At 40.4% G+C, this 18,172-nt stretch overlaps 1 protein-coding gene across 4 annotated transcripts in view; it reads right to left on the reverse strand.

Moving 5' to 3' along the window:
- The window catches only part of MAST2 (microtubule associated serine/threonine kinase 2), a 199,648-nt gene that overhangs the window by 10,826 nt on the left and 170,650 nt on the right, over positions 1 to 18,172 (reverse strand). For all 4 annotated transcript variants that reach the window (XM_074906296.1, XM_074906295.1, XM_074906298.1 and 1 more), the window contains 10 exons: positions 16,869 to 17,077; positions 15,359 to 15,497; positions 14,799 to 14,931; positions 13,270 to 13,435; positions 12,129 to 12,230; positions 10,390 to 10,512; positions 8,051 to 8,160; positions 5,428 to 5,582; positions 4,120 to 4,424; positions 1,244 to 1,459 (listed from right to left, as the gene is read on the reverse strand). In XM_074906296.1, the coding sequence (XP_074762397.1) occupies positions 1,244 to 1,459; positions 4,120 to 4,424; positions 5,428 to 5,582; positions 8,051 to 8,160; positions 10,390 to 10,512; positions 12,129 to 12,230; positions 13,270 to 13,435; positions 14,799 to 14,931; positions 15,359 to 15,497; positions 16,869 to 17,077 (1,658 nt within the window). The remainder of the gene's footprint in view (positions 1 to 1,243; positions 1,460 to 4,119; positions 4,425 to 5,427; positions 5,583 to 8,050; positions 8,161 to 10,389; positions 10,513 to 12,128; positions 12,231 to 13,269; positions 13,436 to 14,798; positions 14,932 to 15,358; positions 15,498 to 16,868; positions 17,078 to 18,172) is intronic.

Below are 18,172 nucleotides of genomic sequence, written 5' to 3' on the forward strand. Positions count from 1 at the left end.
ACATTGTTAATGAAAAGCATCACAAGCGTATTTCGGAGTGCGTTTCCCAAATGAACAGCCAAAGGCTGGGCTACTGGCTAAGCTATCTGACTCTGCTTACGAGTGGAACAACCTCCGACCTTAAAAACACAAAGCAAATACAGAACTCTCATTTTAAAGTGAAGCTGATCAACATCAGTAAAATAAACCCAAAGAGCAGGAATATTAAATGCCGTTGTAAAAGGTAATCCCTAATCCATTAAGAAACACCTGCTGAATGGCCCAGCACATATTTACCTGGCAGATGAGAGCAGCTCTGGAGAAACCTTTGCTGTGTGATTAAATACACATTTTAGAGATTTTCACGAGGGAGTTTGTAGCTCAAAAAGCAACCAACACCCAAACCACAAGAAATGTAACGTGTATCACCATGACGGTACCAAGAAACAGTTGCATACCTGCCTCCAGCTCTGGGCTGAGAGGGGCAGGCAGGCATTGCTCTGCCAGCAGGTTCTGCTGGGTTGGCACTGGTGGCCCAGCTGCAATTTCCTGGTCCCACCTAGGCAGAACAGGTACAGCCCTGGAAATACAGCAAGGACTTACCCTCCAGAAAGAGGGACAAAGTCCTTGAGGGGAGAGTCTGCTGCTGAACCAGTCTGTCATAGCTTGGCATGGCTGGGCTGTTCACTAGAAGTTACCACCTGGCATTAGGAATTGTCAAGGTCTGGCTCTGCTTGAAGACAGAGCTGGGCCAACAATGCAGTGTTGACTGACTTTGTGAGTTACTCGCACTACTGAATTCTTGAACACTTAATCTCAACCAAGTAATCTGGAGTTACTGAAACTTCCCGGTGCATGAACACACCAGGCACATGCAGTTCTCAAACAGTGCCACAGTTCGCATGCGGCCCCCCAAACGTAGTACCTTGAGGGTTAAAATCATTCCGTGTTTCTACACCTCTTTGCTACACCATTGTCTAGAGACCAGATAGGAGCCAATTTAAACAAAATTAGGGAAAGAATAAGGCCCAGCTGCCATTTGCAGAAGCTGCAGTCAGACCACACACACAATGCTCCTGTCTGTGGCAAAGCAATATTCATCATCCTGCCGAGTAGTAAATATTAAACCGATTGTAAAAGTTAGATCTCTCCCCTCCTGCCAGCAAGGGCGTTATTCCAGGAGAGTAAGGGGGAGGATCTGTCTGCAGACCTTTTGTTTAGTGCTTGCAGATTCTGACAATGCCTCACCCAAGGCATTTCTTACCTGAGGGAATCAGGAGAGACAAGGCAGTGGCGGATGCTGATTTAATCACTTTATTGACAGGTCTTGAGGCACGTTTCTCCCCTGATTCCCCAGAGAGCAACCTGTGTCGTGCCCGCCGCACTGCCAAATCGCTGATGGCTTTTGGTGTGGTAAAGTCTGGGCCTTCATTGCTATTACTGCGAGCTCGTGGATCAGAGAAATCTGCAGTGCTCCCAGCTACAGTTTAAATTAAAACAGATTAGAACCACAGGGAATTCCTAACAGTCTATTCCCCTACAGGCAAAATACATTAAATCAAAGTCATGTTTACATGGAGTCCAAGAGTAAATTTTCCTAAGAAGAAACCCCAGGGCTTGAATTTTTATTTACAGAAATGGTGTTATTCTGAATACAGAAAATTAGCAGCTTCTATTCTGTTGGAAAAGCTCACTAATGAAATCACATTGCTCAGTAGCAGTTACGTGAATCCTAAAGCTGTGGTGCAGTTCTGCAGGCAAGCCATTTCAGTGGGATCGTTCACAGATGAAAACAGGTTTATGGGAAGTGCTCCATTTTTACAACCAGCAAGAACTGTCAATCTAAGTTAAAACTTCCTGTAATAGAAGAGCCAGTTTCTACTGGAGTTGCACATAAAAAAATCCACTTTAAGAGAATACTAAGGTACTAAAGTCAGGGAAAGTAAAAATTTGGATTGCAAAGACAACCTTAATTTTCATCCTTCTGTGCACTGTTGCAATTTGGTCTTGAATTACTTAACCTGCTATGATTATATATAAAATGCAAAGTAATCTTGAAAAATCAGAGTGGGCATGTAACAATAGCAGATGCTGGGGGCTGGGGCTGCTGTACTCAAGCTCGGTGCCTCAGTTCCCCATCTGATACCTTAAAGGGGCACTGTGAAAATACATTAATTAGAATTTACAAGGTGCTTAGAAATGAAAGTGGTGAGCATCACAGCAAGTCCACAAGGGAAATTAATCATTCTGTCTTCAAAAGCAAATTTTAAGCAGCCTGCAATAAATAAAGCCTAAGGGCCACATTTTGAACAATGAGGACAGAACAAAACATTGATCATTGTTATTTAAGCGGGCACCACTGCTCTGCATACTAAGTAAAGCAGGAAGTACCATGAAAATAAAAATTCAAAGCACCATTCCCATAGACCTCAGTACCAGATGCCTGTTCAACATTTAACAGCTACAGAGTTTCAAATAAGGCTGCCAGACAATGAGGAACCCAGAATCAGAGGCTGCATGTGAAAAGGCTACATTAGAGGAGCACTCTGAGACAGCGACAAGAATTAAATTCCTTTCTTACAGTCCCCTGCCTCTGCCTTAACTTTGTAGGCTGGGGACACTGAAGCAACGGTATCCCTGAATCCCATGTGCTGGATTAAAGACTGCTCTAATGCGTTAGGCTCAGGGGAGCAGGCTGCCCAGGGAAGCTTCATTTTTGCTTATTTCAACTTGCAGATACTCAAATTTGCAATGACATTGCTCTTGCAATTTTTAATAGCTTGTTTCTAGGCTTTTAGTATGAAATTGAGAAACTAAGGTTCCACCATGGCACCTCTGTCATCCACATATGTGGTAGCTTACTTCCTTCACTCCTTTTCCCATGGGTTAATGGAGCACATGACGGCAGCACCAGGCCTCTTTCTGGGAGGATGAGCACAGAGGGGAATGGGACAATTTTAAGGGAATTTCACAGACTGAACTGCAGAAGAGGAATAATGAGATGTGGGGATCTCTGGCTTTACTCTAGTCTGGAGGCAATTTTCCTCCTTTCCCATGATATCTGCCCAGTGCCCTTCGGCTTGTCCTTGGTCCAGTCTTGCTGCCATTCTGACTTATTGGTCAGTACCCCTTTCTTTCCTCTCCTTTCCATCCTCAATGCATACACAACTGCTTTGCTTGCTTGCCCGTTGTTTCTCCCAGCAGCTTGTTTCTTATTTTCTTACCCAGTTAAGTCCTTGTTCTTCAACACTGCTATCTAGTTCTTTCCCTAAATATGCTTCCCTTCTCAAGTATTATCTTAGTCAGCTTTCAATTCCCTGCTCTCTTCCATTGGTCCAAATTTCCTTTTTTTCCTCCTTACTACTTCCCACCAGTTCCCAGCTCTGGCCTCCTCTAATCTCAGAAATAGGCAGCTTTGCCCTCTGCCTTCCCAGTGCCCCAAAAGGGACAGAAGCTGGGTACACTCCAGCACCCAGAGCCCAGCTGTGCACTGCAGCAGCCCAGGGCACCATTGCAAGAATGGTTCAGCTCAGCCCAGTGCTGGAGAGTGGCCCCAGGCCAGTCAAAACTTCTCAAAAGTCAAACATGGACTTCTAAGACCCATTCTACTAAATTTAGGCTGCATGTTTCTAAGCCTGCAACTTGGTTAAATTTTGGGATATTTGTCTGATACAGCAAGTAGCATATCCCTGACACAATCCCCACTCCCCCAGCAAATATCAAGTCTTTAGTCCAAACTTTTTGGATAAATAAAACCACAGGAAGCAGGGATCTGTTAGTATGGCTGACACCCGTATTCTCCAACTCAGCAGTGATCTGCTCTCACTAATGCTTAAAATAATGCTGCCTCAGGTAGGCACACAGCAGTTGTAAGCAGGCCTAGATCATATGAGTCTCAAGCATGAGAAGACCTTAATCAATTTGAAGTGACAGGACTGAAATACAAAATGTAATTTTGAAGAGATTAAACCACTGATGTTACTTCAAAGGCAGGCACATCCAGAAAACTATGTTAAAATAACCACTTAGCATGAGACGTTCCCATCAACCGACATCCAAATCCACAGTTTTACAGAGTTAATGCCTGCAAGCTAACACAGCTTTCTTGGGGACCACGACACCATCACACCGAGCACGTACCTGTCAGCGTTGAGGCGCTGCTGACGGCCGTGGAGGGGGTGGTGGGTCCAGCATCACCTTCCAGCTGCAGCTCCTGCTCCACAGGTTGTTCAGGAATGGGCACTGGGAGCCCCTCCCGCGACTGCACAGCAGATAAGAGCATCCCCTCGGACTGCGGCCTTTTGAGAACAGTTCCCTCATCCTCGGCGGAGATGGCAAAACGCGGCATATCGAGAAGCCCTGAGCAGCGTCGGCGAACCGTCAAAGGTGGGCTGGAGTCACTCTCCGTGTGTGAGGATTCGGACATAGACAAGCGCTTACGCAATCTAAGTGAAAAACCAAACCTCAATGAAAGGTGAAAATAGCACAGACCCAACTCACATCTGAAGCCAATTTAAGGTGAAGTTAGGGACCGAAGCTACACCTGGGGCACCACCTGAGTTTAGATTTCCAATATATTCTATTGTTAAGCTTCTAAGAAAGGAAGGAATAAAACCAAAGAAAAGTACAATACAATGAATATATTAAATAATATAAAAATAACAATTACAAAATGCAAATCACGTTCCTTTTGGAATTAGATGAATTTTTCTTTCCAAGTTGCTGTAAATTTGAAGCTAGGAAGGTCTGATGCAAGATGAAGTCCACATCAGTTAAGAGTGTAATCTAGAATTTTTTTTTTTTTTTAAACTGAGTCATACAGACTAGATCACAACCACATTTTATAATCTTTCTAAAGCAAAACATCAGTGTAAAAGCTTTACTAGAGGTGCACAAAATGAGAGATACCCCTCTTTTAAGGAAAACTTGACAATTATTTCAGTAATGTGAGAAAAATGGTGGGTATCCAAATTCTGAGTATTCGTCTATTTTACTGACATTTTTTATTAGAACACAAGATTTTTTTTTATATTCTAAACTTTAGAAAACTTTGGACTTTCCTAATTGTTTCTCTAATTTGTGACAAATGGTAAAATTCTGGCAACAGCAGACTTTGGATTCACTGATGTTTAAGAAAAAACTGCTGTTGGTACATCTCCAATGTAACTAGTCTTTCCAGAAATGAAAGCTTTACTTAAGGCTAGAAGCCCTTCAAATTCATTTAAAGTATTTGCTACAAATTTGAGAGATATCAGTACTTAACTAGATACATTTAAAGACCGTATCACTTTGACACATTCTTTTGCAACTATTTATTCCAGGCTTCACCTGTGGAAATACATCATATGAAGCATTCCTGACCTAACACTGGTCACAGAGAGTTTTGGCACAGGTCGGTCTTTCTCAGATGCTGTAAGAAACCACAAGACTTAGTTCTACAGAACTTACATTTCAGGAGACCCAATCACCCAGCTGCGGTCTCGACTCTTCAAGCCTCCAAGGCTGTCCAGTCGATCATCTTTTTCTTCACTCAGGCTCCGTTTAGTCGGGGGTGGAGTCTTCCTCTCTTCGTGGATGGAAAGACGTTCCATGCTGCTGTACACCTGCGTATAGCAAAAGATCCTTCTGTACAGAGAAAACAAACCTAGGTGGCCTTTTCTGATCAAGGGGCATAATCTCTTCTCAAAATGGAAGCTATTCCCTGAAAGCATGAACTTGGCAATGTTCTTTGACTAAATAACACAGTGGAGATGTGACATGCTCAAAGTGTGCTACGGAGGAAAGGAAAAAGACAAACTTCAGAAACATTAAACATGCTTTTCTACACAACAGCACCCAATACCTCTCCTCTGAAAACAGCCCAGCACAGAGAGTATTTTTGAAAGACTTTTTGAAACTACTTGATTTTTGTCTTTAATGATTCTCAAATCTAAGAGGACATATTGCTAAAGCAGGCTCCACAAGTCTTGAACGTTGGCATTTGGATCTTGAAATCTTACTACACAAATTCAATTCAGTGATAGGCATCATGCTCATGACCCCATTTCATTATCATCAGTCTATCAGCATTGCCCCAAGCTTATTTCAGAACAAAAAAGTCCTGCCCTCCTCAAGGAATCTACTATAAGGCTGACAGCTTAATGAAAGTGCCTTTCTTGGTTTTACAGCCGTCTTTAAATAATTAAATGATTAAGCAAAAAAATCCATCCTTTTAAAACTACACTTGACTGTGGACCTAATTTACATAAGAAGAGATTAATGAAAATAATGTTATTAAAAATTCAGAGCATCAACAAGATAACTATTAATAAATCATATGGCTGAATTGTCAGACAAGAATTTCAAAATATAATGAGCCTTTTATGCCTCCCACATTACAAATGCTGTATAATTTTCCAGGTCTTAAAATAAATTCATTAAAAGTGAACTTTTTCTCTTTGTGGCAAAAACACTGAACCCTAAAGAAAAGCTTCAGTCTAACAGATGAATAATACTCACGGTGAGAAAAGGCAGAAAAAAGAAACCCTTATGTACTCATGAGAACTTTTTCAAAACCCCAACTAATCCTCAGGTCCAATTTTAAACATACTTTTGGTGATGCAAATAAGGAGCAACTCCATGAAATTAGTGGTAACTGTTACTTAAACCACTGTAGTCTGGCTGAGGACAAAGGAGAACAAACTGGTGCTTCAAAACTGACTTCAGTAGTGAAAATCTGGAGGAACTGTCATGAAAAACTGAAATGCCTTTCAGAGGCACTAAGTGAAATTCGCACTCCCAGCTCGTTAAGAGGAAAATACAATTCATACAGCAGGTTGACCTCAAAAGAGCATTTCTTCTCCTTTCTACCCCTCCCCAAACATACTTTATTTTATCCAAACTAACAATGGAGTTGTACTCCTTTGAAATGTCTGGAATTCCAACTTTTTATTTCAGATTACCGGAGTAAGAATGAGACACCTGCACAGACCTGAGCACAGAAAGCATGGCTAGAGGTGACCTCCTCAGGGCCACCTGCCCATTTCCCCACCTCAAAGCAGAACCAGCTGTTTTGTAACACCTGACAGATGTTTCTCCAACCTGTTCTTAAAAGCCACCAGGGATGGAAATTCTACAAATTCCCCAGGCAACCCATGCCAGTGCTTAATTATTGTTTAATATTGGAAAATTTTTCTTACTGTCTACACTACACCTCCTTTGTGCCCACCATTTCTTATCTGTTCTGGGTAGAACAGGAAGACCAATGTCCTTCTTTCCTTCTAGCACATTAGGTTTTATGCTTTGTAGATCTCAGATCATTCTTGTTGCTTTCCTCTGGACTCTCTTTTACCGGTTCACGTTTATTTTCAGAAACATTGCCCAGAACAGCACAGAGTACCCCAGCTACGGTCTTCCTACTGCTAAGCAGATGGAAAGGATTTCTTCATTTGCCTTGCAGAAAATATTTGTCCTTGCCCAGTACGGTAACTGCCTTTTTGCTTCAATAATTCTGCACATCTATCTCACAATGCACTATATGCCCAGTTCCTTCTCTCTGAAATTGTCACCTTGCCTTTTGTTCCTCAGGCTGTGTTTGAGACAACGAACAATAACAAAGCTGTAAACTTCACCTGTGCTCTTACGGCATGGGTTCCCTTTGATTTTAGACCATTATTCCAAAATGTCAGAACCAATTTTCATCCTAATACCATCTTGTCACCTACTGGGAGACCCTTTCAGAATGACACCATTCAAAGCAAATAAGCTTTGGACACTCCCTATGCCAGCATCCAAGTCATTAGCAAAATCATCAAACTATCAGATGCAGAAGAGACCGCTGCAGTACCCTGAATATTAGTGAAACATTAAGAAATATAAAAGCTCATTCTCCAATTATTTTGGCACTCACCTTCTAACAGGCCACAAATTATCACAGAATAAACAATATATACAGTTTTTTCTTTCCTTAGTGAATACTAAACACCATGCAACTCCCACATATCATCTGCATGGTTAAAATCTACCCCATACAAAGCAATGAACTGTGTTCCTCTCCAGATATTTTTCTTTCAACAAGCTAGCATGCTCCTACCTTGCTGAACCTTGGCGAGCATGAGGAAAACTGCCGAATTTCCACATGATCATCATCATTAGTGTCCTCCTCTTCTTCTGAATCCAGGTGTTGGTACCTTTCTGAGCGGGCTGTGAACAAGACATGGCACATTTCATCAGGGCTGGGAGTGTTGATAACTCTCAGACCTCACACCTTTCTACTTGTCTACTTACAAAGAACTTTTGAGTGTTCATACACCATGCAGCATATTTTCCTTAATAAACATACCCAGCCAGTTTTGTTCATCCTGTACAATTAGCAGTGAAGAATACCTCCTTCCTACTGAATTTATCTTATCAGTTATATTACATCCAGAAAGTAACTAATACTCAGCAAGTGTCTAATCCTGCAGACCCTTTGTGGTAGGGATTTTTTCCCTACAGCAAACAATTATATGGAAGGAAACACAGAAACAATTCACTGCCCCAATTTCCAATAAACAGCTTTATGACTGTATACAGTCTGTCCTGCATACATACATACAAGCCTTCTTTAAAAAATAAAAATATTTACTCCCCAAAATATTTCCTCTTCTCCTTCCTACAACTAGAAAAAGGATTAGCTTTTGTAAAAGAAAATGGGCAAGCAGCCAATATGCAAAGCTATTTTTTAATGCAAAAATCTAAACTGCCTCCAAAGAGATTTTGTGCTTTGAGATTTGCAGCACTGGATTTCTAAGACAGCCACATTGGATTCTGCAGGGTGGGCATTAATAAGTTTGGCTACAGAAAGCTGATAGCTATACTGAGCCAAATTTGCTGCACTGTATCAGCCAGAAAGCTACTTTTATAAATTCTAAAATTTTCTGCATTAGGGTTTATAACAGTAATGCCAACTCTTATCAGTGTCTATGTGAGATATTCCCCTACGTGAGAATTCCAGCCTTTATAAAGGACTCCCATCGAAGTCACCCTGATAACCTACTGAGCGTGCCTGGGCACTTGGGGAGTTTGCTGTCATTCCTAATTGACAGGCCCAGTGTTTTGCACCACTAAAACATGATGTGGTGCTTTTACCCACTGGGATCCGCTCGGGGCTGCTGTACTGCTCCTCTCCCAGTCACTGACCCCATTCAGTGACCAGAGCTCAAGTTGCAATGTCCAATAACACTGGCAGGAACACACCGTCACCTCGGTTTCTACATCTGTGTTGTACTAGTACAACCTCAATATATGCAAAACCCCCCTCTGCCTCCCCTCTGCACAACTTGACTCAAATCTCTCTGCAGCAAGTACATGGAGATTTCTCTATCTCTATCTCTCTCTCTCTCTATCCAACCCCTAACCTAAAGGCCTCTTTCTTCCCCAATGAGGAAGAGCACTATCTAAATAGGATCACTGCTTTTGCACTGTGGCAGCCGAGGGGCTGGATGCAGGCTGCTCTCTCCCTCCTTTCACCCTGAGCAAAGCGCAGGGGCCGAGCAAAAACGTGCTTCATACAGAGTCAGTGGGTCCCACGGTCCTGGGAGAAGGATGGAAAAGATTCCATTGAAGTAGGACAGAAATGTCCATAGCTCAAGGAATCAGTATCATCCTGTGCTGCATTTGGAGCGGCGGAAAGACTCCCCTGATCAGTGACAAGCCCAAGCCCTTTCTCCAACTGCTCAGTTCACCAAGTCAAATGAGACAGACTAGGGAGCAGAAGCTCCAGGGACAGAGACTTCTTCATCCTTCACATGACACTCCTTCCCTCTCTCCCAAGAGCACCAACTCTGTCTGGTGCTTATCTGGAAATACCAGAAATCTTACACAGCACTGATACCACGGCAATTCCCAGACATTCATACACACCAGACATGCACGTCACTTCATATCTCATTGGAGTTATAATAATACTAAAATAAGGTGATACACATGCAGTGAAAATAATTTAAATTACTTTAAATCTCTAAAGGATTTTCCCTACATACTTGTCTTCAAGGTTTAGGGTTTGTTTTTTTAAAAAAACATTTATTGGCTGAAAATAGTCACTTAGGAAAAACAATATTGCTCAAAAACTCAAGGAAGTTTGATTGACCAAATGCATTGGAAGTACTGTAATAAACCCAGCATAACAACCACAGCAGCTCTCACGGCAGGGCCACGGCTGGCAGGACCACAGGCACCAGTGAAAGGCTAATTGACCTCAGCAGCAACATTTTTTCATTTAAAATTCATTTGCTTTCAAAGAAACCTTACTTGGCATTCAACAGAAACTTCTAAAAGCAATTTCCATCAAGTGTTTTATTCAATTTCTAACAATGACTTATCTCTAACAATTTCAAAAATGAAATATGCACAAAAAATATGATGCTGTTTAGGCTAATTCTTTAGTCTTACTGTCAAAATAGCTTGTGTCATCCTCAGATTCCAACTGTGGGATGAATTCAGCTTTCTGCCGAAGTAATCCATTCCAGTCCAAATCTTTAAAGAACCGATGCTGTTTCACTTCAAAGGCACTACCTGAAATAATCATCTTTTATTGCAGAGTATTTCTTTTAGCATTTGCATAACAAGAGAAACAAACCCTGAAAATATCAAGAGCCTAAGAGAATGCACATGAGTACATTTAAGTCACACATTTGCCAAGAATTTTGAGAAACAACTTATCCTTTTATCAAAGTGGTGATGCAGGATAAAATCTGAACAGGATCTCCTCCTTCCCACTCCTCTTCCTGTTTTAATGACAACACATGACTGAACTGGCTGGAAGGCAGTATCTGCTGTTACATTCCACAGCAAGTTGCAAGATTAAGAACTAATTAACATCTTAATTTAAAATTTCCAAACTCTAAATACCATCTTGTTCATAGCCGAATAAAAGGAGCAAACTCAGAAAGGTACTTAGCATGTAAGTGACTCTACTGTCATGAATAAACTCATTCATGTGCTTAAAACAAGGCAGGGGCTTACATATCTTCCTGAATTAGTATCTTTTGTTATTAACTTCAGAAGCTTGGATACCCAGAAGAAAAAACTAGGGATTATCTGTCTACTATATATGCATTTTTTTTTCAAATAAAATTAATATTCATAAAAGATGCTACTGTCTTTTTAAAAAAGGGAATAGAGAAGGAAGAGAGATAAAAGGTTTGCTGAGTGCCAGTGGCACTACAAGATGCCAAGTGGAACAGCAGTCTCATCACTGCAGGTATATAAGAAATAATAAAAAAAAAAATAAATCAGTCCATCAACTCATAAGGCAAGAAACTCTACATCTTTTCCATGACAGCAACATCTTTCAAGTACATGGATTTGAAGTAAAGAACATGTGAAAACCATCTGATATCATTATTAATTCATGATCTATCCATCACCCTTGTGTGCACATGTGTTAAGTCTGCTGAATACATGTGCCTTTTGGAATTGCTATATATAAATTTTTATTTTGTCCTTAAAGTGTAGTTTCCAATTAAAAATCTAAAATTAAATCAAACTAATCGAATCAATGAAACAGACGACCCGTGCTGTGAAGCTGCAGTGTTGCACAAATTATTTTAAAACAAGAGTGTAGCTAGAGATTATTTATGGTTATTTACTATCAGGAAATGAGAAGTGATGGGTTTTAAACCTTTAAATCTGACATTATAATACAAAAGATTGACATACATGTCTGACTTTGCCAAAGAGATTATCACACTTTGTTGTATGTTTGGAGAATTCTACAGTGCAGGCCTCTATGAATGGGAAAGTTTTCATTTATTTTATTACACTCAGGAGTTCATATCCATGTAGGGGATTAAGCCCCCAGTCGAAGAAAACTTCAAAGAAATCTGATTATACAGTGTTCAAATGGAGAAACAACCCTCAAGACTTTAATAGAGCAGCATGAATTTGAGAAGTTACATTGCCAAGCTGACAGTACCCCTTTCTTGTTTCCCAAACAAGACAATAGTATCTGACTCACGTACAACCTACATTAATTCTCAGAGCTTCACCACACGAGATTCACTAAACCCAGTATAAACTGTTTCCCAGCTCTAGCTGAGCATTCTTCAACACAGGTGAGTGTGCATCACTGGCAAAGTAGCGTCTTTTCCTGCTTCTGGCTAGTACTTTCCTATGGACAAGGTTCCTACCTGTTCCCATTCTTTCCAGAGGATTTTGGCGGAGAAGCTTAGAAATGAGGTCCTGGGCATCTGGAGGAAGTGCATCATCACCTTCTGGCCAGGCAATTTCATCTGGGGATAAAAAAAGACTTGACATTTTATACCAGTTTCACGATCAATTTGAATAACCATTCACATTCCTATACCATAAAATGCAGTGTTCAGTACTGCCCCAGAACTGTAAATACCTTGAATTCAGCAGCTTGCATATTTAATATAATTCAAGCATTGACATTTTCCAAAATGCATAAAATTCAGCGTCAGCTAAAGCTGCTGTCAATCCAAGCAGTGCTTGTGGAGAAAAAAAGCATTAAGAACTCTATTAATAAAGTATGAAATGGGACTTCCATGACAATCCATAAACAATGACACTGACAATACTGCAGCTGTATCTTGTGCCCACACATACCATGCTTGTTATACTTGGAACAGAGAGAACAGTTCACAGGTAACAATTTCATGCATCATATTTAGTTCTTTGCTGAAATTTTCTTTTTACAAAAGACATTTGCCAAGTGTGTTAAAAATGTACTGTTTCAGAAAGCATTCCCAATAGGAAATGTTTTCACTGGCATATTCACTGAGGAAACACAAAGCAATCATTCGTCCAACTCCAAGCAGGAGACAGGTTTAAAAAGCCACAAGACATGATGGTACCGAGTACAATAGCTTCAATGTGTTTTGCTTAGGATTTCCTTTTTATTTAATTTATACAACAATTACTAATTGACTGACATATGTACCTACAGAAGCAATAACCAAAATCAGACTGCATTAGACCAGTTGGCAGTTGCTCCTTTCATATTCTTCATCATTTAAGCTAACAGACAGAACAGAAAAATCCCCCAATATTTTTCCCCAATTCCACAAGGATATGCATGACTTCCATGCCATGCACAACACAACTATCTACCAAGATGTTAAGCAACTCAACAACTTTCAATAGCTGGAATCAAATAGATGCTACCTAGACACAAGAAGATTAATACTTTAAAATTAAACCGCATTATTTTATAGCTAGTCCTTCCTGACCAAGCTGTGGCTCCTCAGTATTTTCAAGGTTTTACTTCACAACACTGAAACCCCTTTCAGAGCTAGAACAGAAACATACCACTGATCACTTGTCCAAACAGCTCTTCAGGTGTGTCTCCAAAGAAAGGAACACAGCCAACTAGGAACTCGTACAGGATAACTCCCATGGCCCACCAGTCCACGGGCTTCCCATAGCCCTGGCGCAGGATCACTTCTGGTGCAATGTATTCCGGAGTCCCACAGACCTCAAGAGAAACACACAAGAAAGCAATAAACCTACAAATTGCCAAAATCACGTCAAAGCTTATTTTAGTCTTTTTTTTTTTTTTTTTTTCCCCCTCAGAGCTTTACACGGAAGGTATTAATGTTTTGCCACTAACTGCTTTATGCTGTGAACTACTTCCATGGAGCAAGAGTCTATATTTGAGGAACACATACCTGCACAGAAATCGTATCACATACTATGAAATGTTCCTAGTGTGAACATGCCAGCTAAGTAGTTCTTTGGTGCACATATAGTAAACCATATGGGAAAAAAATGCATATTCTGTGTGTATAGGTCTGTCTGCTTGATGGATGTCTACTGGCACGGCTACAACTATCAGGAACTGAGTTTTGACAAACCTCTCATATCTCTGTGCTAGCAGAATTTAGTTTCACAGATGCAGAATTAGCAGCACGGTATGATTACACACTTCAGCATTTAAACTTGGGAGGTACAGCTGGCACAGACAATGGCTAAGGAAATTACGTTAGAAGATGCAAGTTGCCTCAGGCTTAGAAGTATCAACAATAACAAAATAGTTGTAAAAAAGGTAACACTGCAAAGTACAAAACCATGATCTGGTGACCAAAGAGGGTTCCTGATAAAAAAAACATTGTTACTCAGAAGCAAAGGAAGACAATAACAGGATGATTAACACTTGGCACAACTAAAAAAGAAACTTCAGCTGTGATCCTAGGTATTTGCAGATAAGTACTTTTTAATCCCATTATACAAGGCACTGGTGAGCATGCATCCAGAACAGCATAGTTCCTGTCAACTATGCCCAGGAAATACCAGCTCAAGCTGAAAGAGGTGCATGGAAGAGCTATTCATTCATCAAAAGAAAAATCTATCTTGTTATCTAGAAGAACTTAGCTGGTTAAGCCGAGCAAAATGAAGGCTAAGGAGAAAAGTGACCCTTAGTAAATATCATGGGGATAAAAACCAATGTTTAAGCCATCAGAGAAAATTACAAGAAGAAACATACAGGAACTTGCCATAAACTTTCTAAGCACCAGAAGGGGGAGACCGTAGAGCAACCTTCCAGCAAAATCCATGTTACATCTCTAAACCAACCTCTGCTCATACCTGCACTGCTGCCTGGGCCACATTTACAATACCCTAAACTAAGAGCTGAAGTGCATTACTCAAAACAATAAGTTGAAATAACAAGCAATACAAGTTTACGTACAAACGTAAGAATGGACTTGTATCTTTTCCTCCCATTCTATAACACGCAGAACAGTGTTGAGGCAGAGAGGGAGTGCTACAAACTCCAATTCTATCCAGAGACAGAATCCTGCATCTGATCCCACATCAACAGACAAAATTTTTCAGCTTACCTGCTTGTCCAGGAATTCCCTAGTATCCTTCTCAATGTGTCCCTCATAAAGATTAGTTGTAAGACTCATTAATCCAATTTTAGACAGTCCAAAGTCTGTAAGTTTAATGTGACCCATGGAAGTTATCAGGAGACTAAGAGAAAGAAGCAAAATAATCCAACATGCAATTAATTGTTTCCCAAAAGAAATTTAAAAAGAGAAGAACACAAGATAATGCTAAGCAAGTTCTTAGTGTTACATCCTCATCAAACACTTGGAAGGAAACTCCTATGCAACTGAATATCACAGAGCAGCCAAGGCAACCAGACATCAGACTACCTTCTGTCATAATTTCATCAGTGTAGCAACAGCTTTGAGGTAATATCTGGAGATGTTCTTCCCACCCTTTCTCATTGTCTATCTGGTTCTATATGAGTAGCAAGAGACTCCATAAAACCTCCTACATGTCAGATGCCATTGAAGATCTCCACTGTCTCTAGCCCCCACGTCCTCTTGCCTATGGAGAAAGTTGCTGAAGAACTGGCTCTCTCCCTCAAACTTCTGAAGAGCTAAAGACTTACTTATCAGGTTTTAGATCACGGTGAACAATCCCATAATTGTGTAGGTACTCCAATGCCAGAACAGTCTCGGCAAAATACATCCTCGCCATATCAACAGGTAGGGCACCAATGTTCTTGAGAAGCGTAGCACAATCGCCTCCTAGAAAAAAAAGTTGCAAATACGTCACAGCGAAACGGCAAGTATCAGTAAGAAAGCAGCTATGGGTCTACATTAATAGATTACGTTTCCTAAAGGCTTCTCTCTCAACCCTGTTCGCCTGAATTTTGAAGCGCTCTCTACACTCCATCTGGAGCTTCAAATAAATATTAAAATCTTAAGAAAGCTGAGATCCATATATGTTGGGTATGCTTGCTCAAGAACTGTACAGATGCCATTTCTAAACCATAAGCAAGCCTTGAAGAAAGGGCAGTTCATGACTGTTTGGCCTCTCTATAAATTTCTTTGCTTTCCACCACTGAGACACATACTACTTCCGATATACAAGCTTCTTAAAATAGTAAGTAAACATCTCTGCAACTACTAACAGTCTCTCTCTACACTTAGAGAGACAGCCATGCCTCTGGACACAGTGGTAGCCATGCAAATAAGTCTGTGGGACCCTGATTCAAGCTTCTTAAGGAACCTTGGCCACATGTTTCATCTGACCTTCATCTCTACTTGCAAATAGGAATTAATATTAAAATTTGTTTTGTCAATACATCTGTTTTCATTCTACTAATTTATCTGAAAGAGCACTGATAGAAGAACTATAAGCTTATTTCTCATAAACACTCAACCAAGCAAGCCAGGCATAAGAAATTAATCCCATTCACCAGTGGAAATATATTGCTTATAATAAGATACAGAGATAAAATAAAATCCAATAATATTGCAAAGAATAAGCAAAACAAAAAAACTACACCAGCATAAAACAGCACTATATTTTAAAAAAAAAGTTGCTGAAGAGCAAAGAGTGTATTGCTTGGTGATGCTTCTTAACTGTCTTTTTCTAACTGTAATGCCAAGTAAACATGCTATGGATCTAGCCATGCCATCCCACAGGAGAGTGGGATTTCTTTCTTGTGAGGACTGGAAAGTTCATGCTGACTTCTGACCCCAGCAGTTTTCTCCATGTGGCTTTATGTTTCCTCAGCTCCACTGCAATCATGTCGTATTACTCACAGGGATTCACACAGTATCTCCTTATGCTAAACTATACTGGTGGTAGAATGACTCATTTCTCCAGCTCAGCCCAAACAGCCCATACAATCCTCCCTAAAAGGGCATCAGGAGCTCCCCTGCGACTGCAGGGCTGACGGGACTCGCATTCTGTGAAGAAAGGACTAGCACACACAAGAGATGGTCTTCCCATTTACTGCGTTCAGAGCAGCGCACTGATCAGTCTTACACCCAAAAGTACACATCCTCCAAATCCCTTGAAAATGTCATTCTTTACGAGGAGAGACACTGCATACGCACTACACATCCATCCCACCTCAGGTCCCTTTGCAGGTGTAATGACAACCATACCTTCCACATACTCCATAACCATGCACAGGTGACGCTTGGTCTCAAAGGAGCAGAACATGCTGACCACAAAGGGGTTCTCAGCAAACGTCAAGATATCTCTCTCCACAAAAGCCTGCTGGATCTGGTTTCTCAAAATGAGGTTCTGTTTGTTGATCTTCTTCATGGCAAAACGTTGACGAGTGGTCTTATGTCGCACCAAATACACCGCTCTAGGAAACCACATACCAAGAGGAAAAGTTCCATTTTCAGTTCAAACTGTTTCGTTGTTTGGGTTTTTTTAAAACAGTGATGGTGACTGTTTTGGATGGATCCTGACAGACTTATCTGTGACTCCATAAAATCCCATCTCAGTGACAAGCTCCCCTAGAGAAGAAGGAACCCTATAATGCTTCCTTCCAAAAGCTACTCTGCCTTCTTGAATTAAGCAGCATTTTCACTGATGTGACTAACAAGGAGATATTTCATACACAAATGTCACAGGCTTCCTTAAGCATCATTGCAGAGGCATGCATTTTTTCAACACTACGGTCACCATTTCACTTAAAAAAACCTGTTTAAAACATATGGAATCAGCACAATTTCTTTCCAAGCTCCATAAAATTAATTTGATGCAATACTGTCACTGGGGATTTCCTCCAGTAAAGTATCTCTTACATTTCTATCACTTGCAGATCATTAGATTCCTGGACACTAATAATACGGTTTGCAAATAAAATTTTCAACTAGTTTGCCTGCCTTATTGAATCACTACTTGTTTCCTTTTCTCTGGAGTATATTACATTTAACATTGGTATTGGGTCTCACCAGCAGCTGACTATAAAATACACCCCGTATAACGACAAATATGAGTAACAGCAAAACTACCACCGCCCTCTCCCCTTTTTACAAAGTTACATTTAAATCATGGGGCCTGTGCAGACATATGGCTGAAAATGTGTAAAATCTTCTTGTGTAACATTGTGCCTCTTCTACCTGCTCTGTTTTGTCTTCACTGACTAAAAAATATGCTTACATTTTTTCCACATATAATTTTTAGAAAAAATGAGTTGCTGTTAGCAAAGCATCCACTTCAACAAAACACTCAAGCACATGCTCAGGTTTTGGAGTTATAACCTACTGAATATCACTGCTTTTCAGTTACAACCTAATGACTATCACTGGTAAGGATTTATGAACTGCAAAGATCCAGGAACTGTCTTTAAAATTCTGGATAGGTTTGTATGAGAGTTTAAAATTTGAATTGACCAACTTAATTCTGGATGTTTCACTGGATAATAAAATCTAATAGTATTTTTACTGTATTA

Source organism: Athene noctua, chromosome 5 (genome assembly GCF_965140245.1).
Source record: "Athene noctua chromosome 5, bAthNoc1.hap1.1, whole genome shotgun sequence".
Taxonomy (NCBI): domain Eukaryota; kingdom Metazoa; phylum Chordata; class Aves; order Strigiformes; family Strigidae; genus Athene; species Athene noctua.